The following is a 25,959-nucleotide window of genomic DNA, read 5'->3' as shown; positions in this document are numbered from 1 at the left end:
TGCGCAGTGTTGAAACGAGCGGCGTGGTGCTCGTGACTCTCGGCCGACGATGCTGTGAAGCGGAATTTGCGGGGATCGATTTCCGGGTTGATGATGGGTCGGCGGGGACTCTGGCTGAACATGGGTTCGTCCCGGCACAGCTCCTCAGCCTGAGTTCAGCAATTGTTCTCGGTCTCTGACCATTCGTGATCTTTCTCCCGTGGCAGCTCTCGGGCATGCTCAACACCCGTCCCCGAGTCGATTGTCCAATCCGATCGGCACCCTCGTAACGACATGAACGCCATATGATAGGATGCTCGCCTGCTCGCGTCAGCTTCAGCCGAATAAGGTGCATATACTGCTCAGTATAGACGAAATAGTCCAATTGAATCGCCGGTTAACTATGCCGTATGCAGACCGAATGCCCATATGGATGTAGTAACAGAACGCTTACACTCGCAAGCTTCATTGCACTGGTCCTCCAGCTATATCTTGGACGATCACCCTCGCTCATTCCTCGCATGTCGCTACTGACGATTCCCATGCAGTCAAATCAAAGTTATTACCCAAAGGCACATAGTAACCATCATATTCAGGAGATTCTCTTCTCCTTGGCCCCTATCAAAATGAAGCAAGACGATATCCAGCCTCCGAGGGTGACCTCAGGCCCCGGATATCCCGAAGCATTCGCGGCCCAACTCGAGACGGAGCTTTCTGCGCTGCGCGAGCTCATTGCCAGGCAGTCCAGCGACGGGCATCTATTCGACAAGAGAGTCGCTGTCGACACGCCAGGATTGGGAGAGGGCCACGTCAAATGTTCCGTGTGCTTGCCAAAGGCTCCCGGACCAACCCCGGGATTTCCGGCGCCTCTACCCCTGATCATTTTGCTAGAGGGCGGAGGCTTCGCTCTCGGCCAGCCGAGTGACGGCAAAGCGAACGCCAGGTTCATGTCCGACAAAGTAAGCCCCGTCTCCGGCTACGGCTCTTGAAGTAGGTGAGCAGTCTGCTAATAACTTCCCAAGCTAACGCAATAGTCGCCTCACTCGACTACGCCAAAGCTCCCCGCTACCCCTTTCCCCACGCCCTCCTCCAAGCATACGAAATATTCAAATGGTCAATCTCGCCAGCGGCAGAGCGGACACTGGGCGTCGCAGCGGACCCATCTCGTGTCACCGTCGGCTGTTCAGCCGGCGGCAACCTCGCGACCTCCCTCTCGCTCCTCGTCGCCTTCACAGCCGGGCCGACCGCCCCATTCCGCGCCGCGCTGGGCCCTCACTTTCGGCAGGTCGCCCAAGTCCTGGTCTATCCCTGCCTTGCCCTCCACGAGCGGTACGGAGAACGCTTCGCGCGCGCGAGCCCCGAGGCCCAGGCCAAGAGTATCCCCATCGTCATGCTGGAGAAGATGGAGGCTGCTGGGAGATTATGTTTTCTGTAGCGAGAAAGCAACATGGTCCCGTGTCGGACCATGTTGAGGATGTGGCCGACAAGCGGTATCGTCGGCTTGAGCAAGGGCGGTTCATTTTGTTCCGGTTTGATGGTGATGATGAAACTCAGAAGCATGAGGATAGCAACGACCGCAACGCCAATGAGTGCAGATGTCCGAAGCTGGCCATGATCGAGCGTCGCCAGGGCGTCAGCCCGAGCGGGTACTGGCTGATCAGCCATTACTTGTCTCGTGAGGTTGCCTCTTCAAAAAGCCTCTTCAAAAAAAGCTTCTCGAGGCTCAAGTTTGTGGGATTTCCCCTCTTAAAGGCAGAAATCAAAACGACGGGCCGGTGCATCTGCCAAGGTTGTGCGCCGGTATCACTCGTTCAGTAGCCGAACCAAAGCAAATGAGTTGAGAGTTGTGGCGGTCTGGGTGCATGTATCATCAGCGCTAGCTCATACAGAAACGAATGGTTGGCTGTTCACACGCATAATTTCTTTCTCAATACGCACGTCCGACGTGATCAATGCCCATGGCGGTCACCGGTCGTCATGATGAGGCTCGCTAGGTCAAAGATTGAGAGCATGAACCCCGGTCCACTATCCCTAAGTGACTACATGAGATTCCATTTGGATTCAAGGTGCCGCGGATGCAGAGTTAAGATCCTCCGATGACGCGTCGTCTGGAACGTCATGTCCGGACGCTCTCTTCTCACGCAATTCGCATCCATTGTCCGGTCACTTGCTTCCAGCAGACGGCCAGCAACCTCTTCATTCGCTGGACCCCTCGCCCTTGTTCAGACCATCGGCAAGCACCTTTTCACGACAAAATCGACCGTACGCCGTATCCTCCCGCCCAAGATCAGCGCGCGCCTGGGCATACCAGTAGAGATAATGGTTGACGATCCTCACAGTGTCGTCCACGCTCCTCTCACGCCGGACATTCCGCAGGACTTCAGCCCTATTTCCAAGACCAGAGGGCAGCTCAAGCAGCGGCCGGTCCACATCCAAGAGAGCCTGCTGAACTATTCCCATGTAGTCAATGCTGATGATACCATCCTGAGGCGAGCTGGATCGACCCGACTTGCGGTTGAGGTCCGTGACGGGGTCCGAAGAGTCGAGCGGCGGGGATTCCTGGACTGGACACAGATCCTCATGAGATTCGACGAGATGGATTTGCGCAAGGTCAAAGCGGACGTGCTTCCGGGTAGAGTCTTCGTCTCTTGCCTCGTCTTGCCTTTTTCGCTTCGCTTCTGGTTCGGGCTTGCTGCGTCTGATGCAGCCTTCCAATGAGACAAGCTTGGACGGAGGAAGGCCACGGATCGGGACGTCGCCGTCAACGCTCAACTCGCTCATTGAGTCGCAGATTGAGCGGAAAGGTTGGAACATGATGTGCTTGAAGTATAATTCGAACCCGATAACGAAATGAGCTTACTGGACCAGCAGGTAAGTCATGAAGAGGAGTAAAGTCAAGTGAAGTGTTTATCACAACAAGAAGAGGTCTACCAATGACAGCAACTTGGTTTTATCACTGAGACGATACTTTGGTGAAGAGGCTCGCAAAAAGAGAAGCTATCCCTCCAGAAGCGAAGAACCATATCGAAACACGATGAGGCAGCACCTCCAATTTCAACCAAGGCCCAAACAGTGGCCTGCAAGACAACAATCACTCAACAAGCCAAACGGTCATCTGATGTCTCTCGAACTACGACGACCATGAAAACAAAGAACGCCACGCATCGTAGATCCCGGTACGGAACCCAGGTGCAGAACCCGCAACGCCATTGTCCCTAACCCTGACCACTCATCACACACACAAAGGCGTTGACCAGACCCAACGACCCCCCTTCGGCAGGTCTGCCCGGCTCGCTTTACCTAAATCTCCTTAGCCTCCCCGCCTGTCAAGACCTCGGCATTAGTCAACTTTTTCAAATCATCCGAAGGACAGAAGAAACCGGGCGCAGTTGTCGCTTCTTCACCAGAAAGGGCAAGGTGGGCAAAGATCCATCGAGCAAGACAAACTCTGTGACAACGCCGCTCCCTAACTCCAGCCAGATTTAAATAAATACTATGTACTCCCACAAAGCCTACTAGACCCAAATCATCAATTCCCCCTCCCGCTGTCCAATCTAGGCAGACGCGTCGTCCTCGGCCCGCCCCTCGAGAAGCTCCCTCTCAGCCCTGGTGCCCTTCCAGTCGACAAGTTTGCAGAGGATGGGCAGCACAAGAGCCAGGAGCATGGCGCTGCCGAGAAAGGCGGCCGTGACGCCCCAGCCGACGTGGTAGGCGGGCCTGTCGGTCGAGGGCCAGATGCGGCTGCCGTAGACGGAGGAGAAGTTGCCAAAGGCGTTGACCATGGCGAGCACAATGGCGCGCTTCTCGGGCGGCATGCTGACGGTGCCGCTCGTCCAGGACAGGATCAGCGGCAGGGCGGACCAGATGCCGGCGGCGACGAAGCAGAGCATGACGTAGCGGACCATGGGCGTCTGGACGGCGGCGCAGACGATGGCGCACGCGCAGCCGAGGGCCAGGGCGCCGGCGATGTGGAAGCGGCGCTCGACGTGGCGGTCCGACGACCAGGCGACAATGTTGAGCACCACGGCGGCGACGGCGTACACGGGCACCGTCATGTACTGGGCCGTCGTCGTGTCGTAGCCGAGGGTGACGGTGATGGTTGGGATGAAGTACGAGATGGTGCCGGCGCCGACGTCGAGCATGAAGAGGACGAGGAACATGTAGGTCCGCGGGTCGGAGACGGCGGCGACAAACGCCTGCCAGTGGCTGAGGCGGTTGCTGGAGGCGCCGTTCTGGGCGATCGAGTCGGCCATGATCCGGACGTGGGCCATTTGCCGCTCCGCGGGCGTCAAGCGCTTCGAGGTCGAGGGGTAGTCGAGCAGGACAAAGTAGGCCATGACAGCGACGCCGACGGTCGCAACACCCTCAATGATGAAGAGCCAGCGCCAGCCAGCGATGCCGTGGGCGCCGTCGAGGTTCGAGGTGATGGCACCCGCGAGGAGGCCGCCAAAGGCGCCCGACAGGACAGCAGCCGTGTAGAAGATGGCGAAGCGCTTGCCGAGCTCGGCCTTTGTGTACCAGCACGACAGCAGGTACAGGACACCAGGGAAGAAACCGGCCTCGACGCAGCCGAGGACGAAGCGGAAGCCCAGGAGTCCGCCGTAGTTGGTGACGACGGCCATGGCGGCGCAGAGGCCGCCCCAGATGAACATGATGCCAGGGAGGAAGATACTCGGCGCTGTGCGGCTGAGGATCATGTTGGAGGGGATCTCGCAGATGAGGTAGCCGAAGAAGAAGATGGACAGCACCCAGGCATACTCATTGTCGTCCAGCGCCAGGTCGTCGCCCATTCCCGCGATCTTGGCATTGCCCTGTGCAGGTTAGCAAAGGGGACACCCAAAGTTGGCGTGGATGGTCCAGGAAGTGATCCGTGCAAAAGGGGTGATCGAACGAATGCAGCGAAAAAAAAATCTCAAAAAAATCTCAACAGCGGGAGGGAGGAGGCAAAACTCACAATGTTCGTGCGATCAATGTAATTGAGAATGTACATGATCCAGAGCATGGGCATCAGGAAGAGATCAATCTTCTTGACGAGCTTCTTCTCCTCGCTCGTGCCGGGAACGAAGTTGCGGATGGCCTCAGCAAGCTCAGGGTCGAGCGAGCCCGTGTTGGGGGCCTGATGCTCCTTGGCCGAGACCTGCTCCTTGTCGAGGTCGGCAGCCATGGTGATTGATTGTTGATGAATCTGGCTCAATCGGTCGCTCGATGTGGAGGAAGAGTTTTTGAAAGATGGAGAGGAGAACGTCGCACTCGCGCGAGTCGTACGATTGACGAGGGGGAGTCGGTGACCGGGTCGACTCAATCGATAGCAGAGTCGCAGAAAGGGATTCCCCACGTTTTGGCTGTCGACGTTGATGATCCTCAATTGTCGGTCGGCGATGATGTCGATGGAGTGGCGAGGAGGAGTCCAAGATGCCCAGAACTAGACAGCAGAACCGTGCAAAGATATAGATTCGTGTCTTTGCGATCTTTGCCCATGGATGGGCCGCTAGACCGGTTTCCCCCGCGTTTCTCAAAGCTTTGCGTAGCGTTGCTTTCGCACTGCTCTGGCGCTGCTCCCACCCCCCTCCCCGTGGGGATGTAGGTTCCTCTGGGTCACAGATGATGGTAGAGAGAGACACAAGTCATGAACCTAGTCTGACTTCCGCTCCCACCCCGCCCTAAAACCCGAGCTAGAAGACTTCTGAACTGGGGGGCAACGGGAGACGAACGCCAAACACTGCGCCTGGAAAGCTGGGATCAGCACCCGGCTCCTCTCCCCCTAGAGCCTCCTAGCGAAGCCTACCTTTGGTACGAGCAGAATGCCTGCCCCCTTCGGTTCGTCTCTCAAGTGCCGTGTGAGCATGGAAACGGTCATCTGTCCGCGAATCTGAAGGCGGCCTTCTGTCCGATTCGTCGAGCCATTCCTTTCCCCAGATTCTCATTCTCGACGTCTGGGGCCTCGTGGCGCTTAGCCGAAACGTGGGCAGCATGCTCGTATGGGTTGCTGTGAATATCACAAAGCGTCATGTTTGGACGATGGGATCTGCTAGATCTCGTGCTCGTTTCTGCCACGCAGTTGTGTAGTCGAGCAGGCATCATAATTATTCTCCCCATTGGTATCTTGCCCAGCGCGGCATCATCTCCGAACCACTCATTACCACCACGAAAAAATAGCCCCCATCGTCCCATACTGGTCACAATTGTACATCCGACATGAGTGATGCCATCACGCGTGCCACCGCGTCGTCTCGTGGAACGCTCACGACAGCTCAGCCGGGCATCTGCGAGCCCAGCACGTCCAGTATCCCCAGCGGGTAGTACTCCGCGCCGATCCCGAAAGGCTCTACCTCCGGTGCGCCGCCGAGCATCCAGTTGTTCCAGCCCTGCTGCGCATCCTGCGCCGCCCATCCCTGCTGCTGCACGAATTGCTCGTTGTGCTGTTGCTGGGCTTGCGCCTGAAGCATGGCCTCCCTCTCCTTGAACTTCTCCAGCATCGTGTTGAGCCCCTTGCCGAGGAAGTGCGCCACGTGCCTGACGCAGGCCTGCGAGTCGTTGAGCAGGCTGACCGTCGCCTCGATCAGTGTCACGACCTCGGAGAAGCTAATGTTGAACTCGGCCGCCTTCCACTCGGACTGCACCTTCATGAGGAATATGGCGGCATAGGCCACGGCCGTCAGCAGATACAGCGGCACGCCGATGACGGCCCGCCGCATGTCAGGGTCGTTGAGGATGAGCCGCAGCGCCGCCGAGGCACTGCTGATGGCCGAGTCGATGAAGCTCCGCCGTTCAGGCGACATGAGAAACTGATCCGTCGGCGTGAGCCCGCGAAGACAGACGGAGAAGATCTGTAATCGAGCAAAGTGATAGTGCAGTTTCACGCCCTTGGCAGGGTACTGCGAAATATTGGGGTCCGGGACTAGTACCAAGTCAGCATGCTTTCAGAGCACAAACAAGCTGCTCATGGGGCGTAGAGAACATACCCAGCCTAGGCTCCCACATGCGCCGCCAGTGGCCCATGTCCGACTCGTAGCGCCGCAGTGCCTCAAACTCGTCGTTGGCTACAAGTCTCGAGCGGTCGGGCCCGAAGGTATGGTACGCACGGCTAAGGATCACAAAGATGGCCACCTGGCTGTGCAGGCGAAAGTCTGCCTGTCTGATGCCCGGCAACTGCAGGAAGGACTCGTGCCGCGATATGGTCACGTCCTCGGGTATCACGGGCGGGCGCCCGTAGGCAATGCTAAAGTGATGGTCACATACGTAGAGAAAGTACCAGAGCCTCGCCTTCTCGACATGATCCGGCTCATCTCGAAGCGCCTTGGCGCAGAACTGGTGCAGGTTGAGCTCCGTCGCAATGCGCACGGCCAGGCCTGATAGCTTCCAGCTGACGTCGGACAGCCAGAAGGCACCGATGCACAGGCCGCGAACGTCGTCGAGCGTGTGGTACCGCTGGAACATGCACTGGCTGGCCAGGTCGAGAAAGACGGGATAGCACCGGTCAAAGCCTACGCCCTCGTCTTGGGCGTGCAGCGCCGTGACGGCGAGGATGGCGGCCACGAGCAGTGGAGACGACTGCCGCGCCGAAAGCAGGTTGTCGTGCAGAAGGGCGACGCCTCCCCAGAGGTATGCATTGAGCGTCCCGCGGAACCTGGCAAACAGCTGCTCGGCTTCGGCGAGGGGTACCCGCCCCTGGGCGATGAAGTCTGGCTCGCCCGTGCGGCGAGCGGCGAGAAGTGCGTCGGCGCGTGACCCGGGATCACTACGTATGTTGCGAAGCTTGGTCACCTCAAACAGGCTCGCCATCGGGGCGTCGACGATGGCCTGATCCTCCTTGATGCGGGGGTGAGCAGTCTCGGGAGAGTTTTCTCGAGTCATGGCTGTGATTTCAGGCGGCCGGCTCGGTGACGGTCCCGCCGGGCTGCCGTGCATGCCTGAAAGACCTGGGCTATGATCAAAGGCTGAGGAGTGAGTGGCGCCGCTACCGACGGAAGGGATGTCATGTAGGTGCTGCTGCTGCTGCTGCTGCTGCTGCTGCTGCTGCTGTTGCTGCTGTGGCAGCTGTGGCAGCTGCTGATGCTGTTGATGGTGCGGATTTGGCGGCGGGATGTTGAGCATCCTCTGGACCTGGGACATGGCAGCTTGCAGAGAACGCAGCTGCTGTTCCATCTCCTTCTTCCACTGATTCTCGTCATCGAGGAGGGTCTGTAGGCTCTTGTTTATGACGCATTCTAGTCCCATGCGAGTGCAACGTGCACATCGCGACTGCCCCTGCTCAATGTCACACTTGATTTTGCGATTCTGACATTGTTGACCTGTGATGGATCAGAACCATGCGCCGCAATGGTAGGGTGGGCAGAGGGGAGAGGGGGTGAACAGAGGCATGAGCATGACTGGACATGGGTCTGTGAACCGAGGCAAGCAGCCATCGGCGGCGGCGAGACGTGAGATGTGGACCACCGCATAGAACAGATCATCACATCACGGCTCGAAAAGGAACTTGCGGGGGGGATGGAAAACTCACAGGCGCGGATCTTCCGAGAGATCTTGGATTGGTGGACCTGCGGCTCCGAGGTGCTGCCCCGGCCGCTGGGAATGGCACTCGAACCACTGCCATGTCCACTGGTGCTCGACACGACAGGCTCCTCGATCCGCGCCCTCTTCATCCTGAACGGCTTAGCGGCTTAGTGGCCGGCCGGAGGCAAAGATGGAGAACAGAAGAAAAGGTTATGCAGAGGCCTAAAGTTCTCCCCAGACGGGCAGAAGACCGAAAGCTGGGGTTGATCGGATGGAGAAGAAAGCAGGACGAACAGGCGGCGGGGGGAACACCGGCAAAGGGATAGCAGTTCTGCCCGCGTCGCAGATGGGCAGACCCTCTATATAAGCTGAGCGGACTTCAGACCGCACCATTGCGGGGTGGGCGAGACCTCGTTAACCCCCTGGTGGTCGCGAGTCATGGCTTTTCTGGTTGTTCAGGCCAACCAGTCAAGCCATTCGCGGTCCATTCGCGGTCCATTCGCGGTCCGTTTGTGGTCGGTTTTTCGAGCCGAGGACGCTTCCGGTTCGGGCGGCCAGCAGAAGAAGTGCATGGCGGAGGAGAAATGATCGGCTTTTTGGACTCGGCCGGGGGCGATCTGGCAGAAGGGCCGTGATGGACTCATGCCCTATAAGACGGAATTTCGCCATGTCTGGTCCATGGTCTGTCGTACGCCCCGGAGCTTCAGTTTTCAAAACAGTCAGTCTGACGACACAATGGCCCAACAGTCTGAGTCTGGTCCCAGCACCATGTCGACGTCGGTTGGATTCGTTGGCCTCGGCGCCATGGGCTTTGGCATGGCCTGCAACCTGCAGAAGGGTGGAAAGTACACAGTCAAGGGATACGACGTCTGGCAGCCGAGCGTCGAGAGGTTCGTGGCCGACGGCGGGCATCCAGGCCAGTCGCCTCGAGATGTTGCCCACAACAGCGCGTTCCTCGTCTGCATGGCCGCCAATGCGCAGCAGGTCGACAGTATTCTGTTCGACGCGGCGACTGGCGCCCTCGAGGGTGAGTACTGGGATCCTCCCTCCATTCATCCGCAACGAGCCACTCACACACGAACCAGCCCTGCCACACAATGCGACCATCTTGCTGTGCTCGACAGTCCCGCCAGCATATTACGACACACTAGCGCCTCGAATAGCCCAAGTCGGTCGATCGGACATCCTCATTGTCGACTGCCCCGTGTCTGGCGGCACAGTTCGAGCCGCCCATGGCACACTCACAATCTTCGCCTCTGGATCATCCGAGGCGCTCGCTCGGGCAGATCAGATTCTCCATGAAATGTCCGAGAAGCTATATGAGATCTCTGGTGGCCCGGGCGCCGCGAGTAAGGTCAAGATGGTCAACCAGTGCCTCGTCGGCACCCACATTGCCGCCGCCGCAGAGGCTATGGGCCTCGCGGAGAAGGCCGGTCTCGACACCAGGGAAGTCTTTGAGATTATCAAGAACGCCGCCGGAAACTCGTGGGCGTTTGAGAACCGCGTCCCTCACATGCTCGATGCCGATTGGACGCCTCGGTCTGCTCTCGATATCTTTGTCAAGGACATGGTGCGTCGTAGCCTCCCCTGTCCTGCCTGTGTCAGTCTTCTCATCACGCGCTGCTAGGGTATCGTTGTGTCGAGTGCAAGGTCATTGCAGTTTCCTCTGCCCCTCGCCTCAGCCGCTGAGCAACTGTACATCTGGGGCTCTGCGCAGGGTTACGGTCGCGAAGATGACTCTGGCCTCGTTCGCGTCTTCCAGCCAAATTCGCCTGTCGCGAATAAGGACAGCGATTCTGCTGCACCAGCAGCTGCGCTCGCGAACCCGACGCCCGTCACAACACCGCTGGAGATCTCCAAGGTGGGCATGATCGGCCTTGGCGCCATGGGCCAGGGCATGGCGAGCTCCATGATGCGAGGCGGCTTTGCTGTGCATGGGTACGATGTATACGAGCCTGCGATTCAAAAGTTTGTTTCTGGCGGCGGCAGGGCATCCGCAGCGACTTCGCCCGCCGACGCTGCCAAGGGCGCTGAGGTCCTGGTTCTCATGGTACAGAATGCCACGCAGGCTACAGATGCCTTGTTCGGATCTGGCGACGCTGCCGCCGCCCTGCCCGACGACTCGATTGTCATTCTCAGCTCGACTGTGCCCCCATCTTTCGTTCGGTCCCTCGAGAAACGTCTGACCGGGCTGGGACGCGGCATTACCCTCCTCGATGCGCCCGTCAGCGGAGGTGTTGTGCGTGCCGCCAACGGCAACCTTACCATCATCTGCTCCGGCGACGAGTCCACCATCTCCAAGGCCAATGGCGTCCTTCTCTCCATGACTGGCCTTCCTACCAATCTGTGCCAGGTCAAGGGTGGTGTTGGTGCCGCCTCCTCGGTCAAGCTTATCAACCAACTCCTCGCTGGTGTACACATTGCTGCCGCCGCCGAAGCCATGGCGTTCGCCGCACGACTTGGTCTCGATACGCGTCAGATCTTCGAGCTGCTGAAAAACGCGGCTGCGTGGAGCTGGATGTTTGAGAACAGAGTGCCGCAGATGCTCGAGGCTGACTGGACGCCGCACTCTGCCCTCGCCATCTTCGTCAAGGATCTCGGCATTGTGCTTGATGAGACGAAACGATTGACGTACTTTGCGCCCATGTCATCGGCTGCCCATACGCTCTATCTCGCAGGAGCGGCCAAGGGTTGGTCAAGGGAGGCTGATGCAGGCGTCGTTCGGTGGTGGGAGGGCGCCGGTGTCTCTGTCTCGGGCAGTGCGGGAAAGCCTGAACCTCACGCCGCCAGTGAGGCCGTGCAGGCAGCGGCCCAGCCCTTGCCCGCCAAGGAGACGCTCGAGGCTCTGCCTGCGGAGTTCCCGCTTGATGTCCTCGAATCGACAAAGAAGTATGTTGATGGTGGCGAAGCACCTATCCTAGTTGTCTTGGACGATGATCCGACTGGGACGCAAACTTGCCACGACATTGACGTCCTGATGGTTTGGGACGTCGAGACCTTGGAAAGCCAGTTCGAGAGGGAGTCCCGAGGCTTCTTCATCCTGACCAACAGTCGCGCCCTTCCCGGTCCTGAGGCTCGAAACCTCATCCTCGAAATCTGCGACAACGTCAAAGAGGCAGCGCAAAGGACAAACAAGCGCTTCGACGTCGTCTTGCGCGGAGACTCCACCCTACGTGGTCACCTACCTGAAGAGCCCGAGGCCGTCGAGCAGGCGATGGGAAAGTTCGACGCCTGGGTCCTGACTCCTTTCTTCCTGCAGGGCGGACGCTACACGCTAGACGACGTTCACTATGTCAAGGAGGGCGATGTGCTTGTCCCTGCCAGCCAGACGCCGTTTGCCCAGGACGCCACCTTTGGGTACCAAAACTCCAATTTGCGGCAGTACATCCTCGAGAAGTGCGGCTCCCGCTTTAATGAGTCATCTTTCCTCTCCATTACCATCGACGACATTCGCGTTGGCGGACCAGAAGGCGTCAAGGCGAAGCTTCTATCGCGACCGGCCGGTTCGGATGGAGTTGTCATTGTTAATGCTGCTGCCGAATCCGACATGGACGTCTTCGTTTCTGGGTTGCTCGCCGCAGAGAAAGAGGGTAGACGCTACCTGTATCGTACAGCTGCGGCGTTTGTATCGTCGAGGCTCGGCATCAAGGGCATCCCGCCCATGAGTTTGGCTGACGTCCAGCCGCCGACGGCGAGCGTGTCTGCATCCTCCCACGCTGGCGGTCTCATTCTGGCTGGATCATACGTTCCAAAGACAACAGCCCAGCTGAAAGTCTTGCGGGAGAGGCGCCAGGACAAGCTCGCCGTCGTTGAGCTCGAAGTTGCTGACCTTATCAAGTCTGCCGAGTCGGAGCGCACCATCGTCGACAAGGCGGCTGCAGAGGCCAACGACCAGATATCCGCCGGAAAAGATATTCTTGTCATGACATCCCGGACGCTTGTCAAGACGTCGGATGCCATCAGCTCGCTGGAGATCGGGTCGAAGGTTGCCGCGGCACTGGTCAGGCTTCTCGAGCAGATCCAAGTGCGGCCGCGCTATGTCATCGCCAAGGGCGGCATCACCTCTTCGGATGCGGCGACAAAAGGCTTGAGGATGCGAAGAGCGCGGATCATGGGCCAGGCAGCTCCCGGGGTGCCACTATGGCGTTGTGACGAGGAAACGAGTCGACACCAAGGCGTCCCGTACGTGGTGTTCCCAGGCAACGTGGGGAGCGAAAGCACTCTGGCTGAGATTGTCGAGTCTTGGGCTGCATGAATATGATGGTTCATGATGGAAATTCGATGCCTCATAAAGGCTGCCGAAGCCTTGTCTTGTCGGAAAGCGAGGCAGGTGAGGAAGGACGTGTAGGGGATAACATATCAGATCATGACTAGGCGTGGTACGACCTGGGGAACAGGAAGGCGGGCAATTGGAGTCTGGAGATTTTACTCTCGATGGTAATGAGAATTTTAGTTGGTATTTTATCATGGCGCTTTTTCAATTGTTTCCTTTGATTGATTTCTCGCTCGAAGCTTTTCCGTCGGTTGAGCACCATCGTCTCTTTGGGACACTTCTTGATTGCTTACTTGCAGGGTGTAGCAGTGTCACCCTGAACTACGGGATACGCGAAGGCAAGTGAAACATCGGGTTCTAAGAAGGAAGAATTAACTATGATTATTATTATTGTTTTACTGTCCCAAACTATTGCGGTGGAGTAGTAGCCGGCGACATCCAACTTCTACTCTATCCAGCCGCGGTAGAAGCTTTTGCACCGTTTCAACTCCAAAAAGACTCATGGTCGACGACTACACTCATGTGCAGATAGCCGTCTGATAATTTTCAGCTTGAAGGAAAACGGTTAATTGGTTTGATCCAGGAGATTTCATACCAGCTCAACGGTAGAACTGTTCCCGGAAGACCAGGTAGATGACCTTCGGGAAGCATCCGACTCGGAGCCCGTGACCGAGGGCTTGCGCTTGTTGGCATTGGCCATGCCAACGATCCTGGACACAGAAACAGACAGTTCTTCCAAGGTCCTGGGGTCCCGCGGGATGACGTGACCCTGGCCATGGTCGAAAAGCTCAGCCTTGTCCTCGTTGCACATGTCGTACAAGGTAATCGACCCATCAATGTAAGGGTCGTTGCAGCCGACGATGTGGCAAGTTGGAATGTCGATGGCATCTTCGGCCTCTGCATCAGACAGCATCGAAATGCTGCCGTCCTTGAGGGAGATGGCAGGGCACCCAGCAAAGAAGATGGCGCACTATGTTGTGGGGTGTGAATCAGCCACTTGTCGTGGTAGGTATCAGACAGGGAAGAGGGCATGGAATGGTGGCTTACGTTGATCCTCCTTGGAATTCCTTCTTCCTCCCACCTGCGTCGTTCTTCTAGAATCGCGGTCGCGGCTATCGTCGCTCCTTCCGAATAGCCAAGGATACCCTGTGTACCAGCGGTCAGTCAGGCCACTCACAGCATGCTTCTGTCTTGGGGCGTTGGAACTTACATCGATCTCTGGGTCGTCGTCAATGGCCTTGAGGACTGCGTCGATCGTCTCCTGGAGGCAGGCCTTCTGGTGCAGAAAGTTCTCCTCGCTTCCAAATAGCAGGCGCATGTTCTCCTCAGTCGATGCCCCGTCAGTGCACTGCCTCCACTTGGTGAAGAGGTCGTCGTACGCGCGGATGCCATTGAACGGCATGAACCTGTACAGAGGCTTCTCACCAAAGTAGTGTTCAAACTCGGCCGGGGGGTCGACCTCGTGTAGTCCCGAAATCCATTCGAACTCGAGGTCGGAGTCCTCCTGAGTCTTCTGAACAAAAGGCGCCAGTTGAATCTTGAATTTCTATACCGAAGACTTCACTTAGTACTAAGAGACGAAGGAGAGGCGGAGTGAGGAAGGCCGTACCTTTGCGCTTCCAAAGGTACCATGCAGGCAGAGGAACTTCATCTTGGATAACGGGCGACGATATCGTGACTAGGATGCGGGTTGAAGGGCCAGACTGATTTGTGATGGCTTTGGTTGCGCAGCAGCGACCTTAAATGCTATCTCACGTTGTGGCATTTTCTCCTCCATCATCCCACTTTCCACCTTTTTTTTGATGTAGCCTTATTCCTGAACACGGCTGTCTCAGCTGCACAAGACTTGCCGTGCTGTTGTCTCACTGAACTGCCGGTAGTCAGGCGCGCTACCTGGCCCGGGCGTTTTGTCTCACTCATAGAAGGCTTCGAAAGAACGTTTCCATCAGCTGTCAGGGGTTCGGGTGATGAGGCTCTGACACAATGTCTCATATGGACTCATCGTTCAAGCTTCTTCATCGAACCGAAAATCACGCCGAGATATGGGACGGGTCCTTCCATTCAGCTCAGGCGTTGTGTGTCAAGCGAAAGCAGGACGTCGATCGGTGAATCAACTCTGCTTCCGGATTAAAGGCCGCGAGGAAGACCGATATCGTGCAATGTGCCTGGTCTTGGCCGATTGCATCCACGGCATGGGCATTGTACATTTGTCATGCTGAGAAGGCCATGCAGAACTCAATGGATCGTATGCCGATCAAAAACTATAAGTTAGCAAGGCGGTTTTCTCATGGCAACAGTCTTGGGTCTTGGATTAAGCATCTCATCAGTTCACTCGATTTTGCATCCTTCTTTCTCGTTTACCGCACTGTCGTTACTTTTAGTACCTTACCATCATTTTCGCAATGGCGCCTACCCTGATGCCCGTGGCCATTGTTGGCATGTCGTGCCGGCTGCCCGGCGAAGTCTCGACACTCGATGACTTCTGGACGCTGATGTGCAGAGCTCGCAGCGGTTGGGGCGAAATCCCCAAGGATCGCTTCAACAAGGAAGCTTACTGGCACCCGAACCCCGAGAAAAGGGGCTGCTTTAACAGCGTAGGCGGCTACTTTCTCAAAGAGGACATCGCCAAGTTCGATGCACCTTTCTTCAACATTACCAACAATGAAGCTAGTGCCATGGGTACGTCAAACCATTTACAGCCCCTCGTGGCTGGCCCTCACTGCACTTTGACTGACAGAGATCAACAGATCCTCAGCAGCGACAGCTGCTTGAGTGCACCTACGAAGCACTAGAGCATGCGGGTATCCCCAAGGAGAGCATTGCCGGGACCAACATGGGCGTGTTTGTTGGCGCGTCCCCCCCGGACTATGGCCTCGGGTCTCTTGCAGACCTCGACACCGTGCCCATGTCCGATGCCACTGGTAACCACCAAGGCGTCCAGGCGGGCCGCATCTCCCACTACTTCGACCTGCGTGGTCCTTGCTTTGCCATCGATACGGCATGTTCTTCAAGCTTGCATGCCCTGCACCAGGCAGTGCAGAGCATTCGCTCAGGCGAGACCAAGCAAGCGCTTGTTGCGTCATCTCACCTCAACATCCAGCCGGCCCATGTTGTGTCCCTGTCGACCAACCGGTAAGTCGGTGCCTCATTAAACGAGCAACGACAGCTCTCTGACATGTCCTCCAGCTTGCTCTCCGAAAAGGGAGCTACGTTTGCCTTTGACCACCGCGCCAAGTCGGGATTCGCGCGTGGTGAAGGCACTGGCTGCGTTATCCTGAAGCCTCTTGACCAGGCTCTCAAAGACGGCGACAAGGTTTGGTCCGTCGTCGTCAACACGGGCGTCAACCAAGACGGCAAGACAGTCGGTAAGTTTGCCTCCTATCAACGCAACATGGGAATGGAATTGACAGTGTCTGATAGGCATGACAACTCCTTCTGCCGATGCCCAAGAGCAGTTGATCCGTGAGGTTTATGCCAAGGCCGGCATCAACCCGAGGGACACCGGCTTTGTTGAGGCACACGGTACCGGCACCAAGGTCGGAGATCCCATCGAAGCTACGGTTCTCCACCGGGTCTTCAACGAAGACAGAACGCCCCGCCATCCTCTCTACATTGGCTCTGTCAAGTCGAACGTCGGACATCTTGAGCCGGCAAGCGGCCTCGTCGCAGTCATCAAGGCGTCCCTGATGCTTCAAAAGGGTTTCATCCTGCCCAACGTCAACTATCGCCAGGCAAACGAGAGCATCCCCTTTGCTGAATGGAACATGAAGGTCCCCGTGTCTCTGCGTCCATGGCCCAAGGGCAAGCGCTTCGTCAGCGTCAACAACTTTGGATTCGGTGGCTCCAACGCGCACTGCGTGCTCGAGAAGGCGCCTCCGACGCTCGCCAGAGGCTACAACGAGTCCAACATTGGACCTCGCCTCGTCGTCTTGTCCGGCAACGACAAGGACGCCGTGGGCCGTCTCAAGGCTATAGTGGGCGTCTGGCTCGAGAAGCATCCCGATCTTTTCGACAGAGAGCTCCTCCGCGACCTGGCATACACACTTGCCCACCGCCGCTCCCAGCTCTCCTGGCGCACGGCCGTGGTTGGGTCCTCGGCCAGCGATCTGACCCGTGCCCTGAACAGCCCTGCGGCTCAGCCCATCAGGGCTCTGCGAACCCCCAAGATCGCCTTTGTCTTCACCGGCCAGGGCGCGCAGTGGCATGCCATGGGACGAGAGCTCATGGTGTCTCACGACGTCTTCGCCTCGACAGTGAAGGAAGCGGACGAGGAGCTCAAGAAGCTCGGAGCCACTTTCTCCCTGATCGAGGAGTTGACAAAGGACAAGGAGCATTCACAGATCAACAAGGCTCACATCAGCCAGCCGGCTTGCACCGTACTTCAACTGGCTTTCACCAACCTGATGAGGTCGTGGGGCGTCCAGCCATCTTCTGTCGTCGGACACTCCAGTGGCGAGATCGCGGCTGCTTACGCTGCAGGCGCTATCAACCTCAAGGACGCCATTGCTGCTGCCTTTCACCGAGGACAGGCTGTCCTGAGACTGAAGGCCAAGCACGGCGACCTGCGCGGTGCCATGTTGGCCGCTGGCTGCAGCGCGCAGACAGCCCGTGAGATGATCCGGGAGATTCAGAGTGGACACTGCGGTATCGCATGCGAGAACTCGCCTTCGTCGGTCACCATTTCGGGTGACGCGCAGGCCATTGACGAGCTTGCTGCCCGTCTCGAAGAGAAGGGCACATTCAACCGCAAGCTCATGGTTGACGTTGCCTATCACTCTGTCCACATGGAGAACGTGGCTGAGCACTACCTGTCGACAATCCAGGACACCAAGGCCAGCAGCACTGGCAGAGTGGCCTTCTTCTCCTCCCTTCACGGGAAGAGGCTTGTCAGTGGTGCGGATCTGGACGCGCAGTACTGGGTTCAGAACCTCACAAAGCCCGTGCTCTTCTCGACTGCTTTGCAGGCGCTTTTCCTGGAGGATCAGCCCGACATCGTGGTCGAGGTCGGCCCGCACTCTGCGCTTGAGGGACCTGTCAAGCAGATCCTCAAGTCTCTCGGCTCGGACAAGGCCAGCAAGGCCTTCTACGTCCCTTCGCTGAAGCGCAACGAGGACGCCACGTTCTCCGCGCTGACTCTGGCCGGCAAGCTTTTTGAGAAGGGCGTTACCCTGGACATGGCGGCCGTTAACGCGGAGAAGGACCCCAAGCCCAAGCTGGTTTCCGATCTCATGCCCTACCCTTGGTCTGGACAGAAGTACTGGAGGGAGAGCCGGGTCAGTCGCCAGCACAGGCTCAAGCCCTTTGCGCGCCATGATCTCCTCGGCACCCTGACCAATCTCTCGAACGACATGGAGCCGACATGGAGGAACATGATCCGAACGGACGACATCCCCTGGCTGCGGGACCACAGGATGCAAGACCTGACGGCGTTCCCGTTCTCTGGCTTCATCAGCATGGCGGTGGAAGCAGCTGCTCAGCTGGCCTCCATCCGTGGTGTCGAATTCGACGAGTTCGGCCTCAGGGAGATGCAGGTCATGCGACCTTTCCTCTTGACTGACGGCGAGGAGTACGAAGTTCTACTGAGCATCAAGCGGTTCAGCGAAGGCACTCGCTCATACTCGGACAAGTGGGACGAGTTCCGCATCCACTCCTACCATGAATCCAGGGGCTGGGTTGAGCACTCTCGCGGTTTGATCTCGGTCACCAAGCGCGAGCAGTCGAACCCCATCAGCGCCTCGCTGCGCGACGAGGTCACCGACACGGTGGAGAAGGCCAGGCAGGTTTGCCAGAGCAAGATCCCTACGCAGCTCTTCTACGACGAGCTTCGCAAGCTCGGAGCCGGCTACGGCCCCGTCCTCCAAAACATCCTGAGCCTGCAGGCTTGTGACGATTTCAGGTACGGACTCGGAGAGGTCGTGGTGCCCGACACTGGCGCCTCGATGCCCGAGAAGTACGAGGCGCCGTCCATCTTCAACGCGGCGTTTATCGATCTCCTGTTCCAGCACATCTTTGTCGTCCTGGGAGCCGGTCGTGGCGAGATGCCCTGCCTGTACATGCCCTCGGCCATCAAGGAGATGCGACTCAACAAGCTGATGAACTCCACGGCGGGCACCCCCTACCAAGTCGTCGTCAACGGCCACAGCGACTTGCGAAACCCAAAGGCCATGGAGGGCTGCATCCATGCCTTGGAGTCGAGCGACGCCTCCATCCCCGCCATCATGGTCAAGGGCTTCGAGGTCAACCCGATCAAGGACGACAGCAGCAGCGACCTCGAGACCAAACCACTCTGCTACAAGGTCGAGTGGAAGCCCGTGGCCGAGGAGGCCGCCAGCCAAGAGGCGGCTGCCGTCGCGAGCGGCAGCACGCAGCAGCCGGCCAAGAAGCTCACGCTCAACGCGCCCGTCGTTCTCATCACGCAGCGCCCCGAGAGCGACCCTCTCATCAGCGCCGTGGCAGCTTGGGTCGAGGCCCAGACCGGCCGCGCCCCTGAGGTCAGCCCTCTCGCCAACCTCGGTGCAGCTGGCAAGGTCTGCATCAACCTCCAGGACCTCGACGGCTCCGTGCTGTCCGACGCTACACCGGAGACGTTCAAGCAGGTGCAGAGCATGGCGCTCGAGAGCGAGAGCTTCCTGTGGGTCGTCTCGGGCGCGCTCAAGAACGCGCAGAACCCCCATCGCAGCATGGCCCAGGGCTTCGTGCGCACGATCCGGTCGGAGATCGGCAAGCCGGCGTCGCTTCTGGACCTGGATCCCGAGTCTCGCCTCGATGTGATATCGCAAGCGGAACTCATTGCGCAGGCTTTCGAGAGGCTTGTTGGCGGTGACAACTCGGCCACGCCCGAGATGGAATTCGCCGAGGTCGATGGCGCGCTCGCCGTGCCGCGCATTGTCGAGGACGCAAGCATGAACCTCTTCGTCCAGCGCGAGACCAACGTGTCGGCTCCCTACCTCCAAGACTTTGCCCAGCCCGCGAGGCGTCTCAAGCTCGACATTGGACGTGCCGGAGCCCTGGACACGCTGTATTTCAAGGACGATGATGACGAGCCTCTCAGCGCCGACGACGTCGAGATTGCCGTCGAGGCCACGGGCATGAACTTCAAGGATGTCGTCATCTCCATGGGTCAGCTTGCCAGTCCCTACATCGGCGTGGAGTGCAGTGGCAGGATCGCGCGCGTCGGATCCAACGTCACGGCCCTCAAGGTCGGCGACAGGGTCTGCGCCATGCCGAGGGGCGCCTACCGCACCTTTGCGCGCTGCCACTTCACGAGCGCGGCCAAGATGCCGGACAACATGACCATGGAGGTCGGTGCCTCGATTCCCGTCGCCTACTGCACCGCATGGTACGGTCTCATGGACATTGCGCGCCTGGCCGAGGGCGAGCGTATCCTCATCCACGCCGCCGCGGGCGGTGTCGGCCAGGCGGCGATCCAGATCGCCAAGATGGTTGGTGCCGAGATCTTTGCTACCGTGGGCAGCGTCGACAAGAAGCAGCTCATCATGGACAAGTACGGGATTCCCCAGGACCGCATCTACTACAGCCGCAGCGCTGGCTTCGCCCGTCTGATCCGCAGGGACACGCAGGGCGAGGGTGTCGATGTGGTCATCAACTCCCTGGCCGGCGAGCTCCTGCGCGAGACGTGGGATTGCATTGCCCACTTTGGCCGGTTCATCGAGATTGGCAAGCGTGACATCACGTCCAACACGCGTCTCGAGATGCGCCGTTTCGAGAACAACGCCCTGTTCAGCTCGGTTGACCTGACCGTGCTCGCCGGGGAGCGGCCTAAGATTATGGGCCGGGTCATGAATGCCGTCATGGAGGCCATGGGCCGCGAGGCGCTGCATACCATGTACCCCATCACGGTCATGGGCATCTCCCGATGTCGAAAAGGGCCTTAGGCTGCTTCAGGGTGGCAAGACGACGGGCAAGCTGATCATTGCCCAAGGCGCCCACGAGCAGGTCAAGGCCACGCACCGCGCTACGAAACAGAAGCAGTTCGCCAAGGATGCCTCGTACCTCATCTTTGGCGGCACAGGCGGCCTCGGTCGTTCCATGGCCAAGTGGATGGCGCAGAACGATGCGGGCCACGTCGTCTTGGTTTCCCGCAGCGGGAGCAACGCCAAGACGGACGATCTCACGCAAGAACTGGCGTCGCTCGGCTGCAAGATTCACGTTCGGGCCTGCGACATCACCGACCCTGCGAGCGTGGACTCTCTCGTCCAAGACTGCTTGGCGACACTGCCGCCCATCCGCGGCGTCATCCATTCGACCATGGTGCTTCGAGTAAGAGCCCCCTTTTCTGACCGAGTCTGATGATTTGAGAAATATGGCTAACACGCTCTGCGCAGGACATGCTCTTCGAGAACACCACGTTCGAAGACTACGACGCCGTCATGCGGTCCAAGGTCTCGGGCGGCTGGAACATCCACAAGGCGCTCCTCGACACCAAGCTCGACTTCTTCATCGCCCTGTCGTCCGTCGCCGGCGTCGTCGGCAACAAGGGCCAGGCCGCGTACGCGGCGGCCAACACGTTCCTCGAGGGCCTCGTGCAGCACCGACGCCAGCAGGGCCTCGCCGGCACGGCCATTGCGCTGCCGGCCATGGACAACGTCGGCTACCTCGCCGAGAACGAGGCGCGCCGCGAGCTCGTGCTCAAGAACCTCAAGGGCAGCACGGCCAACGAGGCCGAGCTCCTCGCCCTGCTGACGGCGGCCGTCAGCGGCACCGCCTCGGCGTCGTGCGACGGCCTCGTCCTGACGGGCCTGCACATTGACGACAGCGCCCGGCCGCCGTACCCGGCTTCCGACGCCAGGTTCGCCGACCTGCTGGCGGCCGCTGGCACGAGCAGCCAGGGCGCCGGCCAGGCGGCATCCATCCACCAGGTCGTCTCCCGGGCTGGCTGTGAGGACCAGGCCTCGGAGGCCATTGTCAAGGGCCTCATTGAGAAGCTGTCGGCGATTCTCATGGTTCAGCCCGGCGATCTAGACCCGGCGTCCACGCTGACGGCGTATGGTCTTGACTCGTTGAACGCCATTGAGCTGCGCAACTGGATCAGTAAGGAGCTGCTTGCTCATCTGCAGGTGCTGGAGCTTCTGACGAGCGCCACGTTGACGAGCTTGTCCTTGATGATTCTGAACAAGTCTCGGATTGAACTGAGCTACAAGGTTGCTGCTGCATAGAAAGGGAGGGGTACAACGGGCCGTACAAGGAGTTTGGACTTTGGGGTCTTTTTCTTTCGGACTGAAGCAGTTGTTCTTCTGTTAGGCTGAAGTAGTCGAGGTCACTGGTATGACAGGAACTAATAGGTAATCCGAAGGCCAGTCTCTGAATAAACATTGTTATGAAACAGCATCATTATCAAAAAGCATAAATCTAGACAGTTAATTCATTAATCATCAAGTACAGAAGTGTGCCCCTTTACTGATATACATGTCCCCAACCAGCTGGTCATACCCCTGAGCATCTCAGACCTAACCTAACGCTCCAGACCTGAAGCTCCATAATCAAAATCCCATCCGCCGAGAGTGGATCGCGCAAAAACCAGCATCCCAGCGCAACCCGCGCCACGCAATCTCACGATGATCAATACAAATCCTAGATGCTACAGCAAAAAGGAAACGTTGATGAGGACGAGACTCGAACTCGCGCGGGTTGCCCCACCAGGAAATCTGTTAAGGAGACCTTAACCTGGCGCCATAACCAACTCGGCCACCTCACCGGTGATTGTTGAGGAGCCGAGCGAAGGGTGGGTTCATGGCGGGTATTGCGGGGCGCGAAGACTCCCTCCCGCATCCCACAGCCCATCCAGGCCTGGCCTTCTGAGCAGAGGTTGGCCCTGATGAGGGAGGTGAAACCTGGCAGGGCGTCTGGATAGCGCCGGAATCTGCTCATGGCTGTCTTTGTGGTGTTGCCATGCATCTCGGTGCTTCATATTCTGTTCTGTTTGCCAAGCCCCTTGGTGAATCGTCCGTCAACGTTACGGATCATAATCGTGTATGCAAGCCAAAAGGGCGCCTGTTTCGTCGCATTTACTCCGTTTCGTGCTACGATCGTCAGTCCTGCCATTGCTCCTACGCCCTTCTCCTCTCAGCACCCGTCTCTTCCTCATTCATGATGCCCTCCTCGCCGCCGGAGCGCGCCGTTTGCGGCTCCGCCCTGCCCACGACTTCTGAGCTTCGGAAGACGAACAGCACGATGAGCAGCGACGCAACACCGTACCCAAAGTTCATCCAGTTGGCGGCCCGCAGACCTTTCAGCGAGGGTTCATCCCAAGGCTTCGTCTCGCCGACGTCCATGACCGGCACGCCGCGCGCCTTGGCCATGACGGCCGTCTGCACGGCCGTGCTGATCGCCAGACCGATGGCGCGGCCCATCTGGCCGACCGAGTTGATGAGCGCGCCGCCGAGGGCCTGGTCTTCTTGCGGCAGAGACTTGGAGGTGAACAGCGTCAGGGACGGCCACGCCGTGTCGGCGCCGAATACGGACAGAATCATGGCGGGCAGCCCAAAGGCAAAGTACGTCGTGTTCGAGGGGATCGGAATGGCGAACAGCATACAGGCCAATGCCATGGAAACGTTGCCGAATACGAGCAGGAGATAGGTTGGCACGCGGGACAGCAGCAGCGCGACGACGAATGCCGTGACGATGCCCACGACACCCGTGGGGATGAAGCGGATGGTGGTTTGGAGTGCCGAAAGGCCCTGGTAGTCCTGGAAGAAGTAGGTTGCAAAGACGAGGAAGTTGTTGAACGAGGCAAAGAACAGGCCCATGATGACCATGGCGGCGCTGAAACGCTTGTTTTTGAAAATCGAGACCTTCATGAGCGGAGGTCTTTCGCCCTTCTTTTCTAGGTGGCGCTGCCAGAAGACAAAGACGGCGATGATGATCAGGGATACGACGATGATGACGGGGATCCAGGGCCTATCCCAGCCGACAACGTTGCCCTCGGTCAGAGCATAGAGCAGGGCCAGCATGCCGACGGTGATGAGAGCGCCTCCGATCCAATCTACCGACTGTTTGATCTTGTTCGGTTGGCCTTCGAGCGACGGTGGGGGCGGCGGGGGTGGTGGGATGACGAAAAAGCCTGCGGCGGCCACCATGCCAGCGAGTATGGCCTTGACGCCGAAGATCCACTTCCAGTCAGCATATTGGGCTATGAAACCTGCGATGAGGTTGCCAAAGACGCTACCCAAGGGAGCACCGGCGGCGTAGGCGCTGAAGGCGTAATTCTTCGCCTTGCCAGGCGGAAACGTGGTGCCGAGGATGCCGATAGCTGTGGGAACATTGGCGGCGGCGCCGAGGCCATGCAGACCACGGAACAAGTTGAAGGCAATCTCGTTGGGGACAAAGGCGTTGGCAAGGGTCATGACAGCAGCCCAGGCAGAGCCAGCCACGAAGATCAGGCGTTTGCCGTAGATGTCGGCGATGCGGCCCCAGAGCAACAGGAAGCAGCCAAAGGCGAGAGAGTAGGCCGAGACGATCCACTGCAGACGCTGCTCGGGAATGTCGAGGTCAGAGCCGATGGCAGGCAAGATGATGACGACGGCTTGCAGTGACATGGTCTGGAGGAATCAGTCAAGATGCTCACAACGGCCAAAAGGGGTGACAGACGTTCATGAAACTGGCTCCCGCAAGGGTGGCCACGAGCACGATTGCTCTCGCCTTGGAGAAGGGCAGCGCAGGAGGGCCATTTCTCTCGATCGATCCATCACCCAATGGTGGGTAGGGCTCGGCGTTCGAAGATGTCGACGGCTTGTTCTCACGCGGTGAAGCAGTGGTGTTGGTCTGACCGGGTCCATCCGCATTCGTCTCGATTTCACTAGCAGTAGTCTTCTCGCCGGAGGGGTTCATGGTCACACCTTCGCTGGACTTGGGCTGCAAGAAGGTCTGCATTCACGTCCCAGACGGCGACGAGACCAGCCTTATGAGTTGACAAGCTCGCGTCTCGGCCTGAACGCGATGATGCCGGTGTCGTCAGGAGTAAGATATGTGGGGGGGTTGCGAGATGGCCGGAACCCGCCCCCAGGGCTGTCGCTAAGCCCATCACGGTCTAAAAGCCTCCGGGGACAGCACAGTGGGCCACTCGGATCAACAGGCTGGTTAGCGATGTCGGTCCTCGTCCTGGACGGCAGATCTTTCGGCATGGCGAGCTAAGTCGGTAGGTCGGCCAGGGTAAGTCTATATCAGATGCTGTGCATGGTGGCAGAATGCACACCCAATGCCCGAGATTTGCTCCGGTGACACACAAGATTATCCGGCGGTGGATGGAAAGGATGGACAGATGTGCGCCTTCGGCCAGGGTGGCGAAGGCGATCTTGGTGCTGGCCAAGGAGATCCTGGTGCTGGCCAAGGAGATCTTGGTGCTTTGGTGTCCACCAACGCAACCTTGCCCACGTGACAAGGGGCCTGCTCACAGCTCCACCCTGCGACAGCCTTATCTTTAATCGTCATCTTGAGCGTCGCCCAGCCTTGCCTCAACCCGGTGGAAAGGCCCTCGCTTGACATTTCATCTACCTGACATGAAGAGATCGCATATGGCTGGCACCAGCTGCGCAACTCAATATGATCTCACTCACATATATCGTCCTCGCGGTCGTGCTGTTCGCAGCTTACAGAGTATGTCCCATCACCTCACTATTATCCACCTCGTGGTGTGCGTCGAGATGTACATCCTTGTGGCTCAAATCAACTAACATGCCCCCAAAGGCCGTCTTCGCCGACCGCTCTCCCATCCCCGAGACGTCGGGCAAAGTCTTCAAGGTGGCCAGCGCCGCCGAGTTTGACGCCCTCCTGTCCTCGACCTCCAACGTTGTCGTCGACTTCTACGCCGACTGGTGTCCCCCTTGCCGCGCCATCGCCCCAGTCTTCTCGGAGTTGGCCGACAACCACGCATTGGAGGGGAAGCTTGCTTTCGCCAAGGTCAACGTCGACCATGTTCAGAACATCGCCAGTCGCTACGACGTCGCCGCCATGCCGACCTTTGTGGTCTTCCGGAACGGCAAACCTGCCGGTGTCGCGGTGGAAGGCCTGAAGGGTCGCCCTTCTGTCGTTCTCTCTGGTGATGGGCTCGTCGAGAGGGTGCGTGGTGCCGACAAGGTGGCCCTCCAGTCTGCTGTTCAGGCTTTGGCCGGCTCAAAGTAGGCTGTCTGGCCGTGTCAGTCAGAGGGGGCCAACAGAGAGAAGAGACAGCAATACGATAGTAGGCAAAAAGCCATCTG

General features: G+C 58.5%; 9 protein-coding genes and 1 non-coding gene across 10 annotated transcripts; 4 read left to right on the top strand and 6 right to left on the bottom strand.

The window, feature by feature from the left end:
• Window positions 1–605: 605 nt before the first annotated feature.
• On the top strand, window positions 606–1,414 carry VDAG_03472 (uncharacterized protein; the record flags this gene model as incomplete). The annotated part of the gene is made up of 2 exons (XM_009657337.1): window positions 606–900; window positions 1,014–1,414. The coding sequence occupies 2 exons, from the start codon at window positions 606–608 to the stop codon at window positions 1,412–1,414; spliced, it is 696 nt and encodes a 231-aa protein (XP_009655632.1).
• Window positions 1,415–2,175: 761 nt separating this feature from the next.
• VDAG_03471 (uncharacterized protein) lies at window positions 2,176–2,793 on the bottom strand (the record flags this gene model as incomplete). Its single annotated transcript, XM_009657336.1, has 1 exon — window positions 2,176–2,793. The coding sequence occupies one exon, from the start codon at window positions 2,791–2,793 to the stop codon at window positions 2,176–2,178; it is 618 nt and encodes a 205-aa protein (XP_009655631.1).
• A 740-nt stretch (window positions 2,794–3,533) lies between these two features.
• VDAG_03470 (phthalate transporter) lies at window positions 3,534–5,143 on the bottom strand (the record flags this gene model as incomplete). The annotated part of the gene is made up of 2 exons (XM_009657335.1): window positions 3,534–4,790; window positions 4,934–5,143. The coding sequence occupies 2 exons, from the start codon at window positions 5,141–5,143 to the stop codon at window positions 3,534–3,536; spliced, it is 1,467 nt and encodes a 488-aa protein (XP_009655630.1).
• A 1,087-nt stretch (window positions 5,144–6,230) lies between these two features.
• On the bottom strand, window positions 6,231–8,621 carry VDAG_03469 (uncharacterized protein; the record flags this gene model as incomplete). The annotated part of the gene is made up of 3 exons (XM_009657334.1): window positions 6,231–6,877; window positions 6,942–8,270; window positions 8,480–8,621. 3 exons carry the CDS (start codon window positions 8,619–8,621, stop codon window positions 6,231–6,233), a joined length of 2,118 nt encoding a protein of 705 aa, XP_009655629.1.
• A 586-nt stretch (window positions 8,622–9,207) lies between these two features.
• VDAG_03468 (3-hydroxyisobutyrate dehydrogenase) lies at window positions 9,208–12,727 on the top strand (the record flags this gene model as incomplete). The annotated part of the gene is made up of 3 exons (XM_009657333.1): window positions 9,208–9,499; window positions 9,558–10,042; window positions 10,100–12,727. 3 exons carry the CDS (start codon window positions 9,208–9,210, stop codon window positions 12,725–12,727), a joined length of 3,405 nt encoding a protein of 1,134 aa, XP_009655628.1.
• Window positions 12,728–13,102: 375 nt separating this feature from the next.
• Window positions 13,103–14,430, bottom strand: VDAG_03467 (uncharacterized protein). The gene is made up of 4 exons (XM_009657332.1): window positions 14,355–14,430; window positions 13,956–14,291; window positions 13,793–13,891; window positions 13,103–13,715 (listed from the first exon to the last, which is right to left on the bottom strand). The coding sequence occupies exons 1-4, from the start codon at window positions 14,394–14,396 to the stop codon at window positions 13,335–13,337; spliced, it is 858 nt and encodes a 285-aa protein (XP_009655627.1). The 5' UTR covers window positions 14,397–14,430; the 3' UTR covers window positions 13,103–13,334.
• Window positions 14,431–15,147: 717 nt separating this feature from the next.
• Window positions 15,148–21,921, top strand: VDAG_03466 (fatty acid synthase S-acetyltransferase; the record flags this gene model as incomplete). The annotated part of the gene is made up of 6 exons (XM_009657331.1): window positions 15,148–15,424; window positions 15,493–15,877; window positions 15,932–16,110; window positions 16,166–20,591; window positions 20,641–21,025; window positions 21,091–21,921. The coding sequence occupies 6 exons, from the start codon at window positions 15,148–15,150 to the stop codon at window positions 21,919–21,921; spliced, it is 6,483 nt and encodes a 2,160-aa protein (XP_009655626.1).
• A 442-nt stretch (window positions 21,922–22,363) lies between these two features.
• VDAG_20112 lies at window positions 22,364–22,460 on the bottom strand. The gene has a single exon. It is a non-coding gene; the product is annotated as a tRNA-Leu (tRNA).
• A 352-nt stretch (window positions 22,461–22,812) lies between these two features.
• On the bottom strand, window positions 22,813–24,592 carry VDAG_03465 (drug resistance protein; the record flags this gene model as incomplete). Its single annotated transcript, XM_009657330.1, has 2 exons — window positions 22,813–24,303; window positions 24,353–24,592. 2 exons carry the CDS (start codon window positions 24,590–24,592, stop codon window positions 22,813–22,815), a joined length of 1,731 nt encoding a protein of 576 aa, XP_009655625.1.
• Window positions 24,593–25,435: 843 nt separating this feature from the next.
• Window positions 25,436–25,882, top strand: VDAG_03464 (thioredoxin; the record flags this gene model as incomplete). The annotated part of the gene is made up of 1 exon (XM_009657329.1): window positions 25,436–25,882. The coding sequence occupies one exon, from the start codon at window positions 25,436–25,438 to the stop codon at window positions 25,880–25,882; it is 447 nt and encodes a 148-aa protein (XP_009655624.1).
• Between the last annotated feature and the right edge of the window lie 77 nt (window positions 25,883–25,959).

The sequence above is a fragment of the Verticillium dahliae genome, genomic scaffold (assembly GCF_000150675.1).
Source record: "Verticillium dahliae VdLs.17 supercont1.5 genomic scaffold, whole genome shotgun sequence".
NCBI lineage: Eukaryota > Fungi > Ascomycota > Sordariomycetes > Glomerellales > Plectosphaerellaceae > Verticillium > Verticillium dahliae.
This window is presented reverse-complemented; position numbering and strand designations above follow the sequence as displayed.